At 37.9% G+C, this 15577-nt stretch overlaps 2 protein-coding genes and 1 long non-coding RNA gene across 3 annotated transcripts; 2 read left to right on the top strand and 1 right to left on the bottom strand.

Moving 5' to 3' along the window:
• The first annotated feature begins 62 nt into the window (after positions 1–62).
• On the top strand, positions 63–1937 carry LOC106612662 (uncharacterized). The gene is made up of 2 exons (XR_001330340.2): positions 63–1260; positions 1544–1937. It is a non-coding gene; the product is annotated as an uncharacterized lncRNA (long non-coding RNA).
• Positions 1938–8275: 6338 nt separating this feature from the next.
• On the top strand, positions 8276–10505 carry LOC106612664 (transmembrane protein 199). Its single transcript, XM_014214059.2, has 6 exons — positions 8276–8871; positions 8965–9038; positions 9135–9224; positions 9361–9403; positions 9519–9631; positions 9719–10505. The coding sequence occupies exons 1-6, from the start codon at positions 8688–8690 to the stop codon at positions 9812–9814; spliced, it is 600 nt and encodes a 199-aa protein (XP_014069534.2). The 5' UTR covers positions 8276–8687; the 3' UTR covers positions 9815–10505.
• A 3651-nt stretch (positions 10506–14156) lies between these two features.
• On the bottom strand, positions 14157–15316 carry LOC106612740 (homeobox protein SEBOX). The gene is made up of 2 exons (XM_014214197.2): positions 15061–15316; positions 14157–14953 (listed from the first exon to the last, which is right to left on the bottom strand). Exon 2 carries the CDS (start codon positions 14807–14809, stop codon positions 14327–14329), a length of 483 nt encoding a protein of 160 aa, XP_014069672.2. The 5' UTR covers positions 14810–14953; positions 15061–15316; the 3' UTR covers positions 14157–14326.
• Between the last annotated feature and the right edge of the window lie 261 nt (positions 15317–15577).

Here is a 15577-nt window from a genome sequence, read left to right as displayed (position 1 = left end):
CTCAATATCAAATACTTTCTGGGTAACAATACTGTAATTATTTTCAATTAAAATGGTCAAAAATATTCCTGGCAAAGAGAAATTTCTCAAGCAAGAATTTAGCTAGGACTGTCTGGGAGTGTTCTGAGTCGGGAGGGGAAAATTGAAAACGAGCTGTTTTTGGCGGAGGTTTGGACATCTTTCTTATTGGTCTATTGATACCACCACTATCATAATTTTCGCAAATTCACAGTATTATGCCAACCTTATAGTGTGGAAATATATATAAACATCGTGTTTTTGACTGCACTGGGCCTAAAAAGATTAACCTTAGCATCAGGTACTCTTGTGTTTATAAAGTATCTCCATTTAAAGGCCTAGTGCAGTCACACACAATTCCAGAGTGTTATTTCTACCTCAATGTACTAATTTTAACAATTACATTTACTTTTGAAACTTAAGTATATTTAAAACCAAGTACTTTTTTACTTTTACTCAAGTAGTATTTTGCTAGGAGACTTTAACTTTTACAATTGGGTACTTTTCCCCCCCACTGCAAACAGGCTATTATTACAGTAACTAACTACATTGTCTACACAGTAAGTATAGCTAGGTCGTTGTTTTCTATAATAAACTACGTACAATACGTTGTAACACGGAACAAAATAAAGTTTGCGCCAGAAGGGGTCCGTTTTTCAGCTTTTCTCAGATGCAATTTGTCCATTGCCATGTCTTGCTTGAAAGCTTGAAGATAATAATTAGTTGTATGCCCATTCGTTTTCATTGCAGCCCTGTTTGAACGCATAGTTACGCTAACTCCGTATTCACAATGTAGCTAGTTATCGTGTGTCTGCATTGCCAGTGCTTAGTTTGGCTGGAAGCAGGTTAAGTCTTGAGCAGGCAACCTCTGTGAATTTTAATGTAGTTTGCAAAAGTTCAATCAGGAAGGCTGGTCTGAAAGCTCATTTAACTTAAGCGTTTCACTCTGTTTCCCAGCAAAGGGTTACCAGCATCTGTCATCAGCATTCATCGGAGACGTGGCCGTACCTCATTAAGACATGTCCATATTGTATTCTGTTTCTGTTGTTCATTCAGTTATTTAAGCATGTACTCGATTGAAATACTGTTGCAGCCGTCAACAGGCAATAACTAGCTACAGGAGATGTTAGAATTAATACATATTTAACTCTAACCTATTTTTCTGGAATTTGTCTTAAGCATAAAAATATCCTGCCTCTTCTTCACCAGTGAATCAATGAGGATGTACAAGCAGCACTTCGGGTATTTGGTCTTTGTATTGCCTAATCTTTTGATAATATATCACATGACTATGAAAGCTCAGTCTTTGTGGTCAGTTTGGTAATAAAATCATCCTGCCTGGTCTAGCTGGTTGGTTTGTGACTTTACTAATTACAGGCATACATGAGCATAAATATTTCAGTTATGGACTATCAGATATTAAAATGTAAAAAAAATAATGTTTTGGGGGGGTTTGTCACCTTGCAAACAGGTTGATAACTTGTAGCTACACAATTCCCTTACATTCATGATCCCATTTCTTAAGTGCTAAAGGGTCATCGCTGATGAAAGGCCTGCAAAATGAGGAGGAGGAGCTACTTGAGGATGAAGAGTATGAGATTGAGACACAGACACACATACACAGGACAGACAGGTGAACATCGACTGGCAGAGAAGCAGCTGAACTGGTTCCTCCCTAACCCTTCTAGTTTGATGCTGACAGAGGTGGCTGCTATACATGCTAAACTGGTGGTGCAGGTCGTAGAAATGCTCTAGCCTGGTCCCAGATCCCTCTAGCCGGGTCTTGCTAACTCCTAATGTATGATATGGTTATGATAGTAATGTAGGCCCTAACTTGCACTTTGTTTTTAGGTTTGAATGAGACAATATATTCCCCTAACCTTATTCTTTTAATAAAGTTATTGTTTATGGATATTATATTACTTGTGTATGTCTGTCCTTATCATATGTAAGACTCAGTGCTTTCTGTAATTGTTTTAGGTGCAGATGGTGTTTAATTTACTATCTGGATAAAGTGTCTGATCATGGAAAATGTCATAGAATTTTAGAAAAGTGCCATCAGTCACGAAAACACGTGTTCCTTATTTTGTAAGGATCAGAATAGAACTACATTTTAATGTGAACAAGTTATACCTTCCAGAGCTTGGGTTCTAAAACAATAACTTGAAAAGATACACAGCTAGCAAATTTGATTCCTTGGAAGTTGTGGGAAGGTACGTTTTTGGTTTCCCATTGGTTCTGGGAACAAAGCCAGAAGTTGCCGTACCGGTAAAACTGAATGTTTTTTTAAACGTTCTAAGAACGGAAGTGAACATTTTGCCTGTTCAGGGAACGTTTATTTTTAGGTTGCAGGTAGGTTCTGAGAATGTTTTACTCTGGTTCTAGTAAAGTTTTCCTGGGAGATTTTATTAACGCTCTGAGAACAAAATTACAGGTTATTTGTTTTTTGAATAACTTCCTTAACTTTCACTGAATATTTCAATAAGTCTTTTAATAACACTGCTAGCTTATTTTGGGCAAACTTATTTTTTAACTCCAAGCACAGATAGGACACATGGAAGTTAGTTTCCTTAGACATGAATCATGAAAACAAATACATTTGTTTATTGTGACAGCATCTGTGAAATTTGAACCTATAATCTTCTGTCTATCCATGGAATTAGCAGTGGTGGAAAAAGTACCCAATTGTCATACTTGAGTAATTTTCTATTAAGGTATGTTTACTTTACTCAAGTAAAAGTGAGTCACCCAGTAAAATATTGCTTGAGTAAAAGTCTAAAAGTATTTGGATTTAAATATACTCAAGTATGAAAAGTAAATGTAATTGCTAAAATATACTTTGTATTGAAAGTAGAAGTGTAAATAATTTCAAATTCCCAATATTAAGAAAACCAGACAGTACCATTTTATTTACAGATAGCCAGGGGCACACTCCAACACTCAGACATAATTTACAAACTAAGCATGTGTGTTTAGTGAGTCCGCCAGATCAAAGGCAATAGGGATGACCAGGGATGTTCTCTTGATAAGTGTGTGAATTGGACCATTTTCCTGTCCTGCTTAGCATTCAAAATGTAACGAGTACTTTTGGGTGTCAGGGATAATGTATGGAGTAAAAAGTACATTATTGTCTTTAGGAATGTAGTAAAGTAAAAGTTGTCCAAAATATAAATAGTCAAGTACAGATACCCCCAAAACTACTTAAGTAGTACTTTAAAGTATTTTTACTTAAATAATTTACACCACTGGGAATTAGTCCACTGCGCCACCAGGATGGAGCTAGCATGCCTTGTTTCTTTACTTAAACAAAGCTGTTCATTTGTCTGTCCAACAGACTCCATTTCAAAGGAAACAAGAACTTATTAAAATGTGTGGCCAATTAGTGGCGAGGCCAGCACACCTGAAAACACTTAACAAGAAAGATGATAAAGTTTTGTTTATGCTGAGAATAAAATCTATATGTTTTTAAATAACATTATTAGAATGTTCTCTGAACTTAACTAAAGTTTTCTTGTGTTTTTTTATTGGAAATTTTTCTTAACAGTCAGAACAGAATGTACCACCCTGCATCCCAGTGCTGGCTTGCCTTTGAAGCTAAGTTGGTCCTGGTCCGTCCCTGGATGGGAGACCAGATGATGCTGGAAGTGGTGTTGGAGGGCCAGTAGGAGGCACTCTTTCCTCTGGTCTAAAATAAAAATATCCCAATGCACCAGGGCAGTGATTGGGGACAGTAGCTTCGTCTCTGTGGACTCTAGGGGTGTTACCCCCGGCTAAATTCCAAATCTGCCCCCTCATACCATCCCCAGCTTCCAATTGGCTCATTCATCCCCCTGTAACTCGTTGCTGTAAATGTCGTTGCTGTAAATGAGAATGTGTTCTCAGTCATCTTACCTGGTAAAGGGTGCGTTCATAAATTCACTCTGGCTATCTACTCCAATTTCAGAGCAAACTCGTCTGAGTGTGCCAGAGCGCAGAATAACTGAGGAATTTACGAACGTGCAACACCTGTTGAATATGACCGGTGTCAGTAAACGTCGGCAAAAAAACATCATTAAATTGTTGCCAGCAGCACAGTTACAGACACCAATGCTTTAGATAACATGAAAACAGCCTAACCAGCTCTTCTAGGGCGAGTAAAATGGTCAGAGTGGGGTGTTCTTTCATTTGTGTCTGGAAGTAGCTAGCAAGCAAGCTTGCCAACTTCAGCCTGTTAGCTTGGGTGCTTTACTGCCGCTGTGAGGTCAGAACGCTCAGATCAACCCTACTCCTTGGCCAGAGAGTCCAGCATGCGTTTTGAACGCTCCAAGAGCAAAACACTCTGAATTTATGAACAGACAATCTGACAACGCTATGAATTTAAGAACACCAAGAGCGCACTCTGAGTGCACTCTGGCACTCCAGGGTGAATTTACGAACACCCACAAAATAAGGGTTAAATAAATAAAATGCAATGTACAGTAGTAGAAATAATAGAAGGAGCTATGTCGAGAATATAGTATTCAAATACACAGTACAAAACACCATGGCAAAAGAATCGCAGGAAGTTAGCTTACGGACCAGTATCCAGAATATAAATACACTATATATACAAAAGTGTAGGAACACCCCTTCAAATTAGTGGATTCGGCTATTTCAGCCACACCCATTGCTGACGGGTGTATAAAATGGAGCACACAGCCACGCAATCTCCATAAACAAGCATTGACAATAGAATGGCCTTATTGAAGAGCTCAGGGTCTTTCAACATGGCACTGTCATAGGATGCCACCTTTCCAACAAGTCAGTTTGTCAAATTGATCCCCTGCTAGAGCTTGCCCGGTCAATTGCTGTTATTATGAAGTGGAAACGTCTACTGTAGGAGCAACAACGGCTCAGCAGCGAGGTGGTAGGCCACACAAGCTTACAGAACAGGTCCGCTGAGTGCTGAAACGCATAGCGCATAAAAATTGTCTGTCTTCGGTTGCAACACTTACTATCCAGTTCCAAACTTCCTCTGGTTGCAACGTCAGCACAATAACTGTTCGTCGGGAACTTCATGAAATGGCTTTCCATGGCAGAGCAGCGTCAGCTGGAGTGGTGTAAAGCTCGCTGCCATTGGACTCTGGAGCAGTGGAAATGCGTTCTCTGGAGTGATGAATCACGCTTCACCATCTGGCAGTCCGACGGACAAATCTGGGTTTGACAGATACAAGGAGAACGCTACCTGCTCGAATGCTTCGTGCCAACTGTAAAGTTTGGTGGAGGAGGAATAATGGTCTGGGGCTGCTTTTCATGGTTCGGGCTAGGCTCCTTAGTTCCAGTGATGTGATGATCTCCTGTTTTTTAGTTTATAGTTTTTTGAAGGGGTAAGGGGGTGTTCTCTAGATGATTCTATCAGCCAGTAGGGATGTATATGCAAATATATTAACATTTGTATAACCATGCCCACACAGTTCGACTGAGCATTTCAGTGGCCCAAGGAGGATCAGGGAAATACGTTAGTTATATATATATATTTTTAAATAAAACACACAGTGACTTATTATACATAAAATGACGATTTAAAGAAAGGAAAACTAAGTGGGGCTTTAATTATTAATCATTAATTTCAAGGCATTGTCATTGAACTAGCTTCATTATTTTATTTCCCCTGAAATTAACCACAATGCAAAGTGGTAAGGAAATCGAAATAATAGCTATATTTGAAAACAATACCTGCACAAAAATCAACACAATAATTATTTCCACTACATGTATACAAATACTGTATATTATTAACTGTGTTTGAAATTACAGTATTTTTTTATTTGTTATTTTATATATATATATATATATATATATATATATATATATATATATATATATATATATATATATGTATGTTTATTCATAATATCTACAACTGTCACGTTTGTTGTACGAAGGAAACCAAGGTGCAGCGTGGTTGGCAAACATTTTTTTCCTTTATTTAAAAAAAAATCTTTATTTTAACAGGGAAAACAGACTGAGACCTGGATATCTTTTACGGCTGTGCCCTGTGTAAACATGTTGACATGTACAGTTTTAGGCATACAGACAAGAACATTTCAAACATACAAAACAAAGACACAAAAATTAAAAATGAACACCGGCAAAATAAAAAACTACAACAAACCGAACGTAAAGTCTTGCAGGCTTCTAACAGCTATACAAAAACAAGATCCCACAAAACCCCAGTGGGAAAAGGCTGCCTAAATATGATCCCCAATCAGAGACAACAAAAAACAGCTGCCTCTGATTGGGAACCATATCAGGCCAACAGAGAAATAGAACATAGATATACATAATCTAGAATGCCCACCCAAATCACACCCTGACCTAACCAAAATAGAGAAATAAAAGGGCTCTCTACGGTCAGGGCGTGACAACAACTGACATTCCTACATCAAACATGTCTAACAAAACAAAACACAGGTATAAACAAGAAAATAATAAATACATATAAAAAATAAAATATATAAATAACCCAAAAATATATATAAGAAATAATTGTAAAAAATAACAACAATTCTAGTGCAATTTTATTCACTCAGAAAAACATCTCATTATGATGATGTTATTATTTTTGTTATTCACTAAGGATAATAATTTTGGTATAGAATTATGGAATTTTTGTTTGTGTATAAAGTATTTGGCAACAAAAATTTAAAAAAAAATCACAATCATTTCAATGGTCTTGTTATCATTGCTATAGTAACATATATCCTTCATGTCAAAAACATGGGTAGTGTTCAAAAAGCTAAATAAGTATTCTGCAAGGTTTCCCCCAAAATCTATCACAGATTGACATTCATAGAACAAATGAGTTAGATTTTTGCCTTCTTTTTCACAGAAAACGCAGATATCATCAGTAGCCACAAATTTGGACAACATAGAATTACATGGATAGATCTTATGTAGAATCTTAAAGTGTACTTCCTTAAATTTGCTTGGTATACAATATTTGTAAGGCATCAACCAAGCTTTTTTCCAGACAATGTCAGATGGTTCCGTGAATGGAAAATTTGTCTTATGTATTTATTACAACAAGATTTCTCAAGTAAGCCCTCGCCTTCCAATCTGAGTTCTGGATAAACTCTGTGATCATTACCAAAGCTAAGATGAGTTTTCATTAGTGTAGTTAGACCACTGGGAACGGCTTTGATCACAGAAATAAACTCTCTGAAAGGTATTGGAATCTTATTCAATATTATAAATTGTTCATATGCAAGAATATTACCCGTTGTCAAAAACATCAAGAACAAAGTCTATATTCCTCTCATGCCCGCTGGGGTAGAACAATGACTTACAGTTATATCTGAATTATTACACACAAAAAAAGCTTTATGTGGGGAAAAAATGTGCAGGAAACATATTTTCCAGGACATTAAAGCTTTTTGGTGGAACCTAGCCAATTTAGCGGGTAATCTATCAGGAATATAATTACCATTCAGTAAAAATTGAAGACCTCCCAACTTATTAAAAACATTGTTTGGAATGAAATACCAAATTGAATTTGTATTGATCAAACATCTTTTCAACCAATTGATCTTGAAAGTGTTATTTATGTCAACAAAATCCAACACTTCCAGACCTCCTTCAGCTCTTTTATTTGAGAGGACTGACTCTTTTAGTTTGTGAGACTTATTTTTCCAGATGAAGTCAAGAAAGGTCTTGTTGATCTCTTTACAGGTAGAGGGATTTACAAATAAAGATAATGTGGGGTACACAAAGCGAGACAGTCCCTCTGCTTTGGACAGAAGTACTCTACCAAGTATAAAAAGATCCCTTTGTAGACAATTATTAAATATATTCTTGGTTTTCTTAATTTTAGGAGAGCAATTCATACGTTGTCTGTTTTTTTGACAAATGTTTTCCTAAATATTTAACACAGTCCTGTACAGGAATATTTTTCTATTTCTTTATCATCAGAGTCATATAAACATAAGATTTCACATTTAGAAACGTTTTAATCCAGATGCAATAGAGTGTGCAGTGATAGCATTAAGAGCATGGACGACCAGGTCTTTGTCTTTAAAAAAAATAATAGTAGTATCATCAGCCAGTTGGGACATTTAGATTTCTCTGTTAAAAATGGATAAGCCATGTGGATTTACATTATTCAGAATATCTAGAGATAGAAGTTCCACTACCAAGAGGAATAAAAATGGCGTACACTTCTGTTGATACTGAATATTTTGGATGTATTAAGGTTCAGTAACACAGTATTTAAAAAACATTTTTTTTAGTGGAAGTAGCTACGTACGTCAGATCCTGTCACAAGGTGAACATAGATGCTTCAAAGACAGCTTTCTCTCTCCTGTCGTTACTTCTAGTTACTAAAATTAGCTAAACTCTCATCGTTATCGGACAATTTAAAATGGGTAGTTGATACAATGATTAGATTAATACTAAATGTATCCATTTGTGAAGAATTGGGAATGGATCATCTGTATAAACTGCCAACGTTTGCTCCTGGTCTTAGGTTTGCTAGTTAATGTTGTTAGCTATACTTGTAGCCAGAGCATTCTCTACTTGTAGCTAGCTAGATCAGCTGGCTAACTCTGCTCGGCCAGCTACGGGCGAACAACAACTAGCTAATCCAGCCACTTGTCAGCACAGTTCATTGTAACTAACTACATAAATCTGACAGTTAACGTTAGCTATAGAGAATGGCGTCGTCATTTGTGATTGGAAACACATTTCGAGAGAGGGTAAGAGACTTGCTGGAGAAGGATGAGGCTTCAGTTCCAACAGAACTACAGAAAGAATTGGAAGATATTCTTCAACAGGAGCAACCATCAACTCTGTCTTTCAGAACTGCAAGAAAACTTCATAAATGTCTGCTAGACAATGGTATGTATAAACACAGTTATATAAACATAGTTGCAAAGGTCATACATTTCACGAATTAAGTACTAGCCTATGTGTACTTTATCTTCCTCTCAGGTCAACCCTTCTACCTTCATGAGTTGTTGGAGGACAGCTCATTGCACCTGCCTAAGGTTGAAATGCCCCCCAGAGTAAGTGAGACCTCGATGTATGGTTATTCCTTCAACCCCTTCATTTGATCTCCGTCATGAGGACTACACTAAAGCGTTACACCCTCTTTGTGACAGAACCCTGTGCTCGTGGCTCGTCTGCAGCGAATCAGAGCCAAGTTGGCCAATGAAGAATACAACAGGATCACACGGAATGTAAACACTCAGGTGAATTGCACAGTCCACACTCAGCATGTAGCCTACTGTACGTATTGGATTGACACATGGCAGCCAGCCTAAATATATGATAGCGTTTAGTGTTTTGGTTGTTGATTCATGCGAGTACTTCTCCCCCCCCCCCCAGCAAATGAATCGTCGGGAGACATTGGCGGACTTTGGGAGAGAAGGTTGCTATGGGTTTCAAACATTTGCATGCAAATAGTCTCTTAAGATTGTCACTATCGTCTCCATCTACCTTTTCCTCAACCCTCCCTCCTCTAATGTTGACGTGTGTGTGTCTAGTGCGCTCAGCAAAAGCTGCTGTTGTGACGGTCTTAAACTTCCTAGTGACAGTGGTGGCGACGTTCGCCTGCTCCTATCTCGGCAGTCAATACCTCTTCACAGAGACAGCGGCGGTAAGAATCCATACAAAGATCCCTCACATTTCAAACCCCTGTTTAAGAATCAGTATCTTTGTTGACATATTTGATTGTGTGTTTCAGAGGGTGATATCTGCAGTGATTGCTGCGTCCGTAGTTGGCCTGGCAGAGCTGTATGTTCTGGTACGGACCATGGAGGGAGAGCTAGGAGAACCATAGCACCAGTCTGTGTTCTAATCAACAGAACACATTGCTGGAGAACTATGCCCTTACCTGACCCACCAGTGGACTTCAAAACAGAAATCAAAGGGGTTACATTTACATTAGTCATTTAGCAGACACTCTTATCCAGAGCGACTTACAGGAGCAATTAGGGTTAAGTGCCTTGCTCAAGGGCACATAGACAGATTTTTCGCCTAGTCAGCTCGGGGATTCGAACCAGCAACCTTTCCGATACTGGCCCAACCTCTTAACCGCTAGGCTACCTGAATGGAAGTTAATGTACAGCTTTGACTTAACCCCAAAACTAGTGATAAGAATTGTCCAATGTTATTCATGAATTGAAAACGGATTAGAGTGAAGATCTTGAATGTGACCCAGATGTAAAAGTTGTTTGTGCTTTACCATCGTTGCTTTATCATGATGATGTTGACTCCGTGTTTCCCAGCTCATTTATTTACTAATGTGCACTGAACAAGTTGGGATATTTATCTATTTATTTCCATCCATTTAGCTTTTATAGGACCTGTTAAAAGAACATGTAGGATCATTTCCTACTAGGAGGGATCAGGGATTTTTTCATACAATAGTTTATTCATACTGTACTTTACACTCCTTCAGTGTGTTTCTGTCTACTCAATATTGTTTGTCTTCTCAATAAAATTTGCAGCCATGTAATTACAAACTCTAAGATCAGTTTGGTTCAATGTAAAAAAAAAATATATATATATATATATATATATACACACACACATACATACAGTACCAGTCCAAAGTTTGGTCACACCTACTTATTCAAGGGTTTGTCTTTATTTGTACTGTTTTCTACATTGAAGAATAATAGTGAAGACATCAAAACTATGAAATAGCACATATGGAATCATATAGTAACCAAAACAGTGTTAAACAAATCAAAATACATTTTAGATTCTTCAAAGTAGTCATCAAGGCAAAGGGTGGCTATTTGAAGAATCTCATATAAAATATATTTTGATTTGTTTAACACTGTTTTGGTTACTACGTGATTCCATATGTGTTATTTCATAGTTTTGATGTCTTCACTATTATTCTACAATGTAGAAAACTGTAAAAATAAAGAAAAACCCTTGAATGAGTATGTGTGTGTGTGTGTGTGTGTACACAAACCCCCCTCTATGGTTAGGCTTGAAGTTTTGAGCTGCTTCATAACAATTCTTGATAAGTCCCACTTTACCCTTACATTGATCTTATTAGCCCTGGTAATATTAGGGATATTCCATGTTCTATTGGAAATAAAATAAAGTTGTTTTTGTCCATTGTACCTGTCCATTTACAGTAAATTGAGGCAAGTGGTAAACTTTGAGTAACAATTGTCTCACATCAGACTGAGTACAGTTAACACATTCACATTATGAAAGGCTTATCACTTCTATTCATGCCAGTAGTAGCCTATACTTGGGCTAGAAAAACTCACAGGCAGTGTCTTTGGAGAATAGGGTTGTTTATGAATAGTGAATATATTATTCCAGCCAGCTTCCCAAAGTCAGTCCTGGGGCCCCCCTGGGTGAACCTTTTGGTTTTTGCCCTAGCACTACACAGCTGATTCAAATAATCAAAGCTTGGTGAGTTGGTTATTTGAATCAGCTGTTTAGTACTAGGGCAAAAGCACCCAGGGGAGGCCTCAGGACTGAGTTTGGGGAAGCCTGTTCGAGCATCCAGCTACCTGCTTCCAGATGTGGCAGACAGTATTGTCTTCAACTGCCAATCGGCACTTATCTGTTTCGAGGTGAATTAGAGAGAAAGATGGATTTTACAGGCCACAAACAAACAAACCAATTACAGTTACCCTAGGAGCTGTGTAGTACTTAAATCCCTTCCATGACAACACATATCTCTTTTCGTGATTCAAAATCATTTTAATACGATATCTGACTTCGGCTTGTGTTATGATTTCCCCCCCACCTATACTACATCTCTGGACAATTTCCTTTCATATCAGTTGAAAGATTAAAGGATGTAACTACATCTGGAATATAAAAAAAAGTATCTCAAAGATCTGAGATTTGACACCCAGATTAAGGGTTTATTGAAAGATTATTTGGTATTAAAGATTATTATGATATGGAGAGATCACTGTCCAGCAGGCTGGGGTGAACTGTCATAGTGCTCTTGTCATATCTTGACTGTATTACTCACATGTAATACTTCACTGGAGACCTTAAACCCAGCTAGAATTAAAGAGCTGGTAAGCTGATAGACGCTGAGCTTCAGTTTTAATTTATTTCTTATTATTCATTTTTTTCTCTGTCCAACCCATATTATTGGAAAAAAGTGTTTTTATTTGGAAAATAATTATTTCTGTCATGGTATCTTGCCACAAGAAATCATTTTAATCAGGATATTTTGAAAGATAATACTCCCTGGAAACATTAAATGTTGAATCAAATCCGCCTAGAATGAATAACAGACCAAATGGGTCTATGAGAGATGATTCTATGTCAGATAGAATACAAATACCTCAGTAAACAACTATGTAGCATTACAGTATGTAATGCATATGGGTCCTCTTGTACTCAGCAGAAAGCTGCTTGTCCATCAAAGACCCTACAAAATAAAACTATGAGAGGGCTATCCTATAGGTAACCCTATCTCTGTAACCATATATTATGTTATTTAACTGTTTTAAAAAGGTCATATTAAACTTCTAGTCAATCATTACTATGGTGAAATAAATCAATGTATTCCTCTTTGGATGAAGTAAACGATTATTATGATTATTCACAAGCTAATGAAAGACACAAGACATAAGATTCACACATTTAACAACAAAATAAAAACAAAATGTTACAATTGGTCACAAATTCTGCCAATGTGGAGAGACAGACAACACACATACAGTGCCTTCAGAAAGTATTCACACCCCTTGATCTTTTCCACATTTTCTTGGGTTACAGCCTACACACAATACCCCATAATGTCAAAGTGGATTTATGTTTTTAGAAATGTGTACAAATTAATTAAAAATGAAACGCTGAAATGTCTTGAGTCATTTAACCCCTTTGTTATGGCAAGCCTAAACAAGTTCAGGAGTAAAAAAGTGCTCAACAAGTCACATAATAAGTTGCATGGACTCACTCTGTGTGCAATAATAGTGTTTAACATGATTTTTGAATGACTACCTCATCTCTGTACCCCACGCATACAATTATCTGTAAGGTCCCTCAGTTGAGCAGGGAATTTCAAACACAGATTCAACCACAAAGACCAGGGAGGTTTTCCAATGCCTCGAAAAGAAGGGCACCTAAAATAAAAAAGCAGCCATTGAATATCGCTTTGAGCATGGTGAAGTTATTAATTACACTTTGGGTGGTGTATCAATAGATCCAGTCACTACAAAGATATAGGCGTCCTTCCTAGCTGAGTTACTGGAGAGGAAAGAAACTGCTCAGGGATTTCAGCATGAAGCCAATGGTGACTTTAAAACAGTTACAGAGTTTAATGGCTGAGATAGGAGAAAACTGAGGATGGATCAACAACATTGTAGTTACTCCACGATACTAAACTAAATGACAGAGTGAAAAGAAGGAAGCCAGTACATAATACAAATATTTCAAAACATGCATTTGTTTGCAATAAGGCACTAAAGTAAAACTGCAAAAAATGTGGCAAAGAAATGTACTTTATGTCCTGAATACAAAGCATTATGTTTGGGGCAAATCCAACACAACACATCACTCAGTTCCACTCTTCATATTTTGAAGCATGGTGATGGCTTCATCATGTTATGGGTATGCTTGTAATCGGCAAGGACTAGGGAGTTTTATTTAGGATAAAAAGGAACAGAATAGAGTTAAGCACAGGCAAAATCCTGAAGGAAAACCTGGTTCAGTCTGCTTTCCAACAGACCCGGGAGACAAATTCACAGGAGAAGGCCAAATGTACACTGGAGTTGCTTATCAAGATGACATTGAATGTTCCTGAGTGGCCTAGTTACAGTTTTGAATTAAATCGTCTTGAAAATCTATGGCAAGACTTGAAAATGGCTGTCTAGCATTGATCAACAACCAATTTAACAGCTTAAAGTATTTTAAGAATAATGTGCAAATATTGTACCATCCAGGTGTGCAAAACTCAGAGACTTACCCAAAAAGACAGCTGTAATCCTTGCCAAAAGTGAGTCTAACATACAGTATTTTGACTCAGGGGTGTGAATACTTATGTAAATGTTATATTTCTGTATTCCATTTTCAATAAAATTGCTAAAATGTCTAAAAACATGTTTTCACTTTGTCATTGTGGGGTATCGTGTGTAGATGGATGAGAAAAATAATAATATTTAGTCCATTTTGAATTCAGGCTGAAACACAAAATGTGGAAAAAGTCAAAGGGTGTGAATACTTTCTGAAGGTACTGTATTGGGCAAGTGGTATAGCCTAGTGGTCCCACATCTGTTTGTGTTGTCTTGCCAACTCATGGCAAGACAGCACCACCAGAGCTGGGACAACAAGGCTATAGGTAAGCAGGGACAGGACATTAGAACTCCAGGAAGTTGGTGACAATAGCAGCATTATAGATCAGGTCTGAGATGTATCCGATGGAGGTCTGAGGGCCCACCTGAGGATGATGACCCTGTCCTTGTGTCACATCCCAGTACATCTGCTGTGGATGGGAGGGGACAACCTGGTCCACTGAGGTTTGGTGACCATATCTGGCCTGTGACCCAGCTAGAGTCTGTAGATTAAAGTTCCTATACCCTGAAGTGCCCACACAGGGCTGGTTGAACCCATCCCGGTATGGCCGTGTGGAGTGTGCTTGCCTTCCAATGGGTGCAGTGGTAGTAGCAAGAGATCCCAGGTGAGATCGGCGGTCTTCCTCCCACAGTAGGGATTCTGCCAGGTTTGGGGAGACGGGTGTAGGCGTATGAGACACAGGGTTGCTGTAGAGACGGATCCAGTCGGAGTAGAACTGCTGACCATCGTCGCACTGAATCTGGTCTGGTCGGAACATCTCCCCCATTGTGGTTGCAGTGAAGGAGGGACCAGGGGAGGGGACCACTGGGATAGGTTGGCACGTTGCACCTCCTCTTCCAGAAGTAGGCTTAGTTGATTTGGTGAGTCTTCCACTCTTGATACTTCTTGCCCGTCTGTTTTGGAACCACACCTATGAACAATGAGTAGAGTCAGGTAAATATGTTGTTCTAGCCTAAATGCATAGATATATACAGAAAGTGTAAATAACTCACTTTTAGTTATAATCACTGCACAAACCTGTATCTTGCTTTCTGCTAGATGCGTATGTGTGGCCAAGCGTTCACGGAGAGTGATGTCTGGGTACGGCGTCAGAGCGAAAGCTTGTTCCAACTCAGACAATTGTGCGCGACTGAAGATGGTTCTTTTGCGCTTCCTTTGGCCCTCTGTACACCCGCTTCTCTCAGGTTCGGGTGATGAAAGTCCATTGTCATTCCTTACGTCTTAACAACAACAAAAACCAAAAATGTGAGAAATTGGCCAAACATATGGTTCATTGATGATTATTTAAGCAGTCCAAAATACCGGTATAGCGTTCTAAAATTATTCAAGACAATTATTAAACGAAATGTACCGTATGTTTTCGTTTTCTTTTCATCTGCATTTCTGTTTATATCAATGGATATCTTTCTATATGTTAGGACTTTGTTTTTGTTTGTTTCTTTGTGCTCTATTTATTTTAGGCAAAATCTAGACAGAATATTGACAATATAATTAATAAATGCTATTCATAATAAAATAATCCTAAAGGAAACTA

This window comes from Salmo salar, chromosome ssa09 (genome assembly GCF_905237065.1).
Source record: "Salmo salar chromosome ssa09, Ssal_v3.1, whole genome shotgun sequence".
NCBI lineage: Eukaryota > Metazoa > Chordata > Actinopteri > Salmoniformes > Salmonidae > Salmo > Salmo salar.
This window is presented reverse-complemented; position numbering and strand designations above follow the sequence as displayed.

Bases quoted from the DNA above. Each gene is read 5' to 3' on its own strand.
- LOC106612664 (XM_014214059.2), top strand. From the start codon at position 8,688: ATGGCGTCGTCATTTGTGATTGGAAACACATTTCGAGAGAGGGTAAGA. The intron at 9,404-9,518 runs GTTGCTATGGGT...GTGTGTGTCTAG, and splicing joins GGCGGACTTTGGGAGAGAAG to TGCGCTCAGCAAAAGCTGCT. The intron at 9,632-9,718 runs GTAAGAATCCAT...TGTGTGTTTCAG, and splicing joins TCTTCACAGAGACAGCGGCG to AGGGTGATATCTGCAGTGAT.
- LOC106612740 (XM_014214197.2), bottom strand. From the start codon at position 14,809: ATGGGGGAGATGTTCCGACCAGACCAGATTCAGTGCGACGATGGTCAG.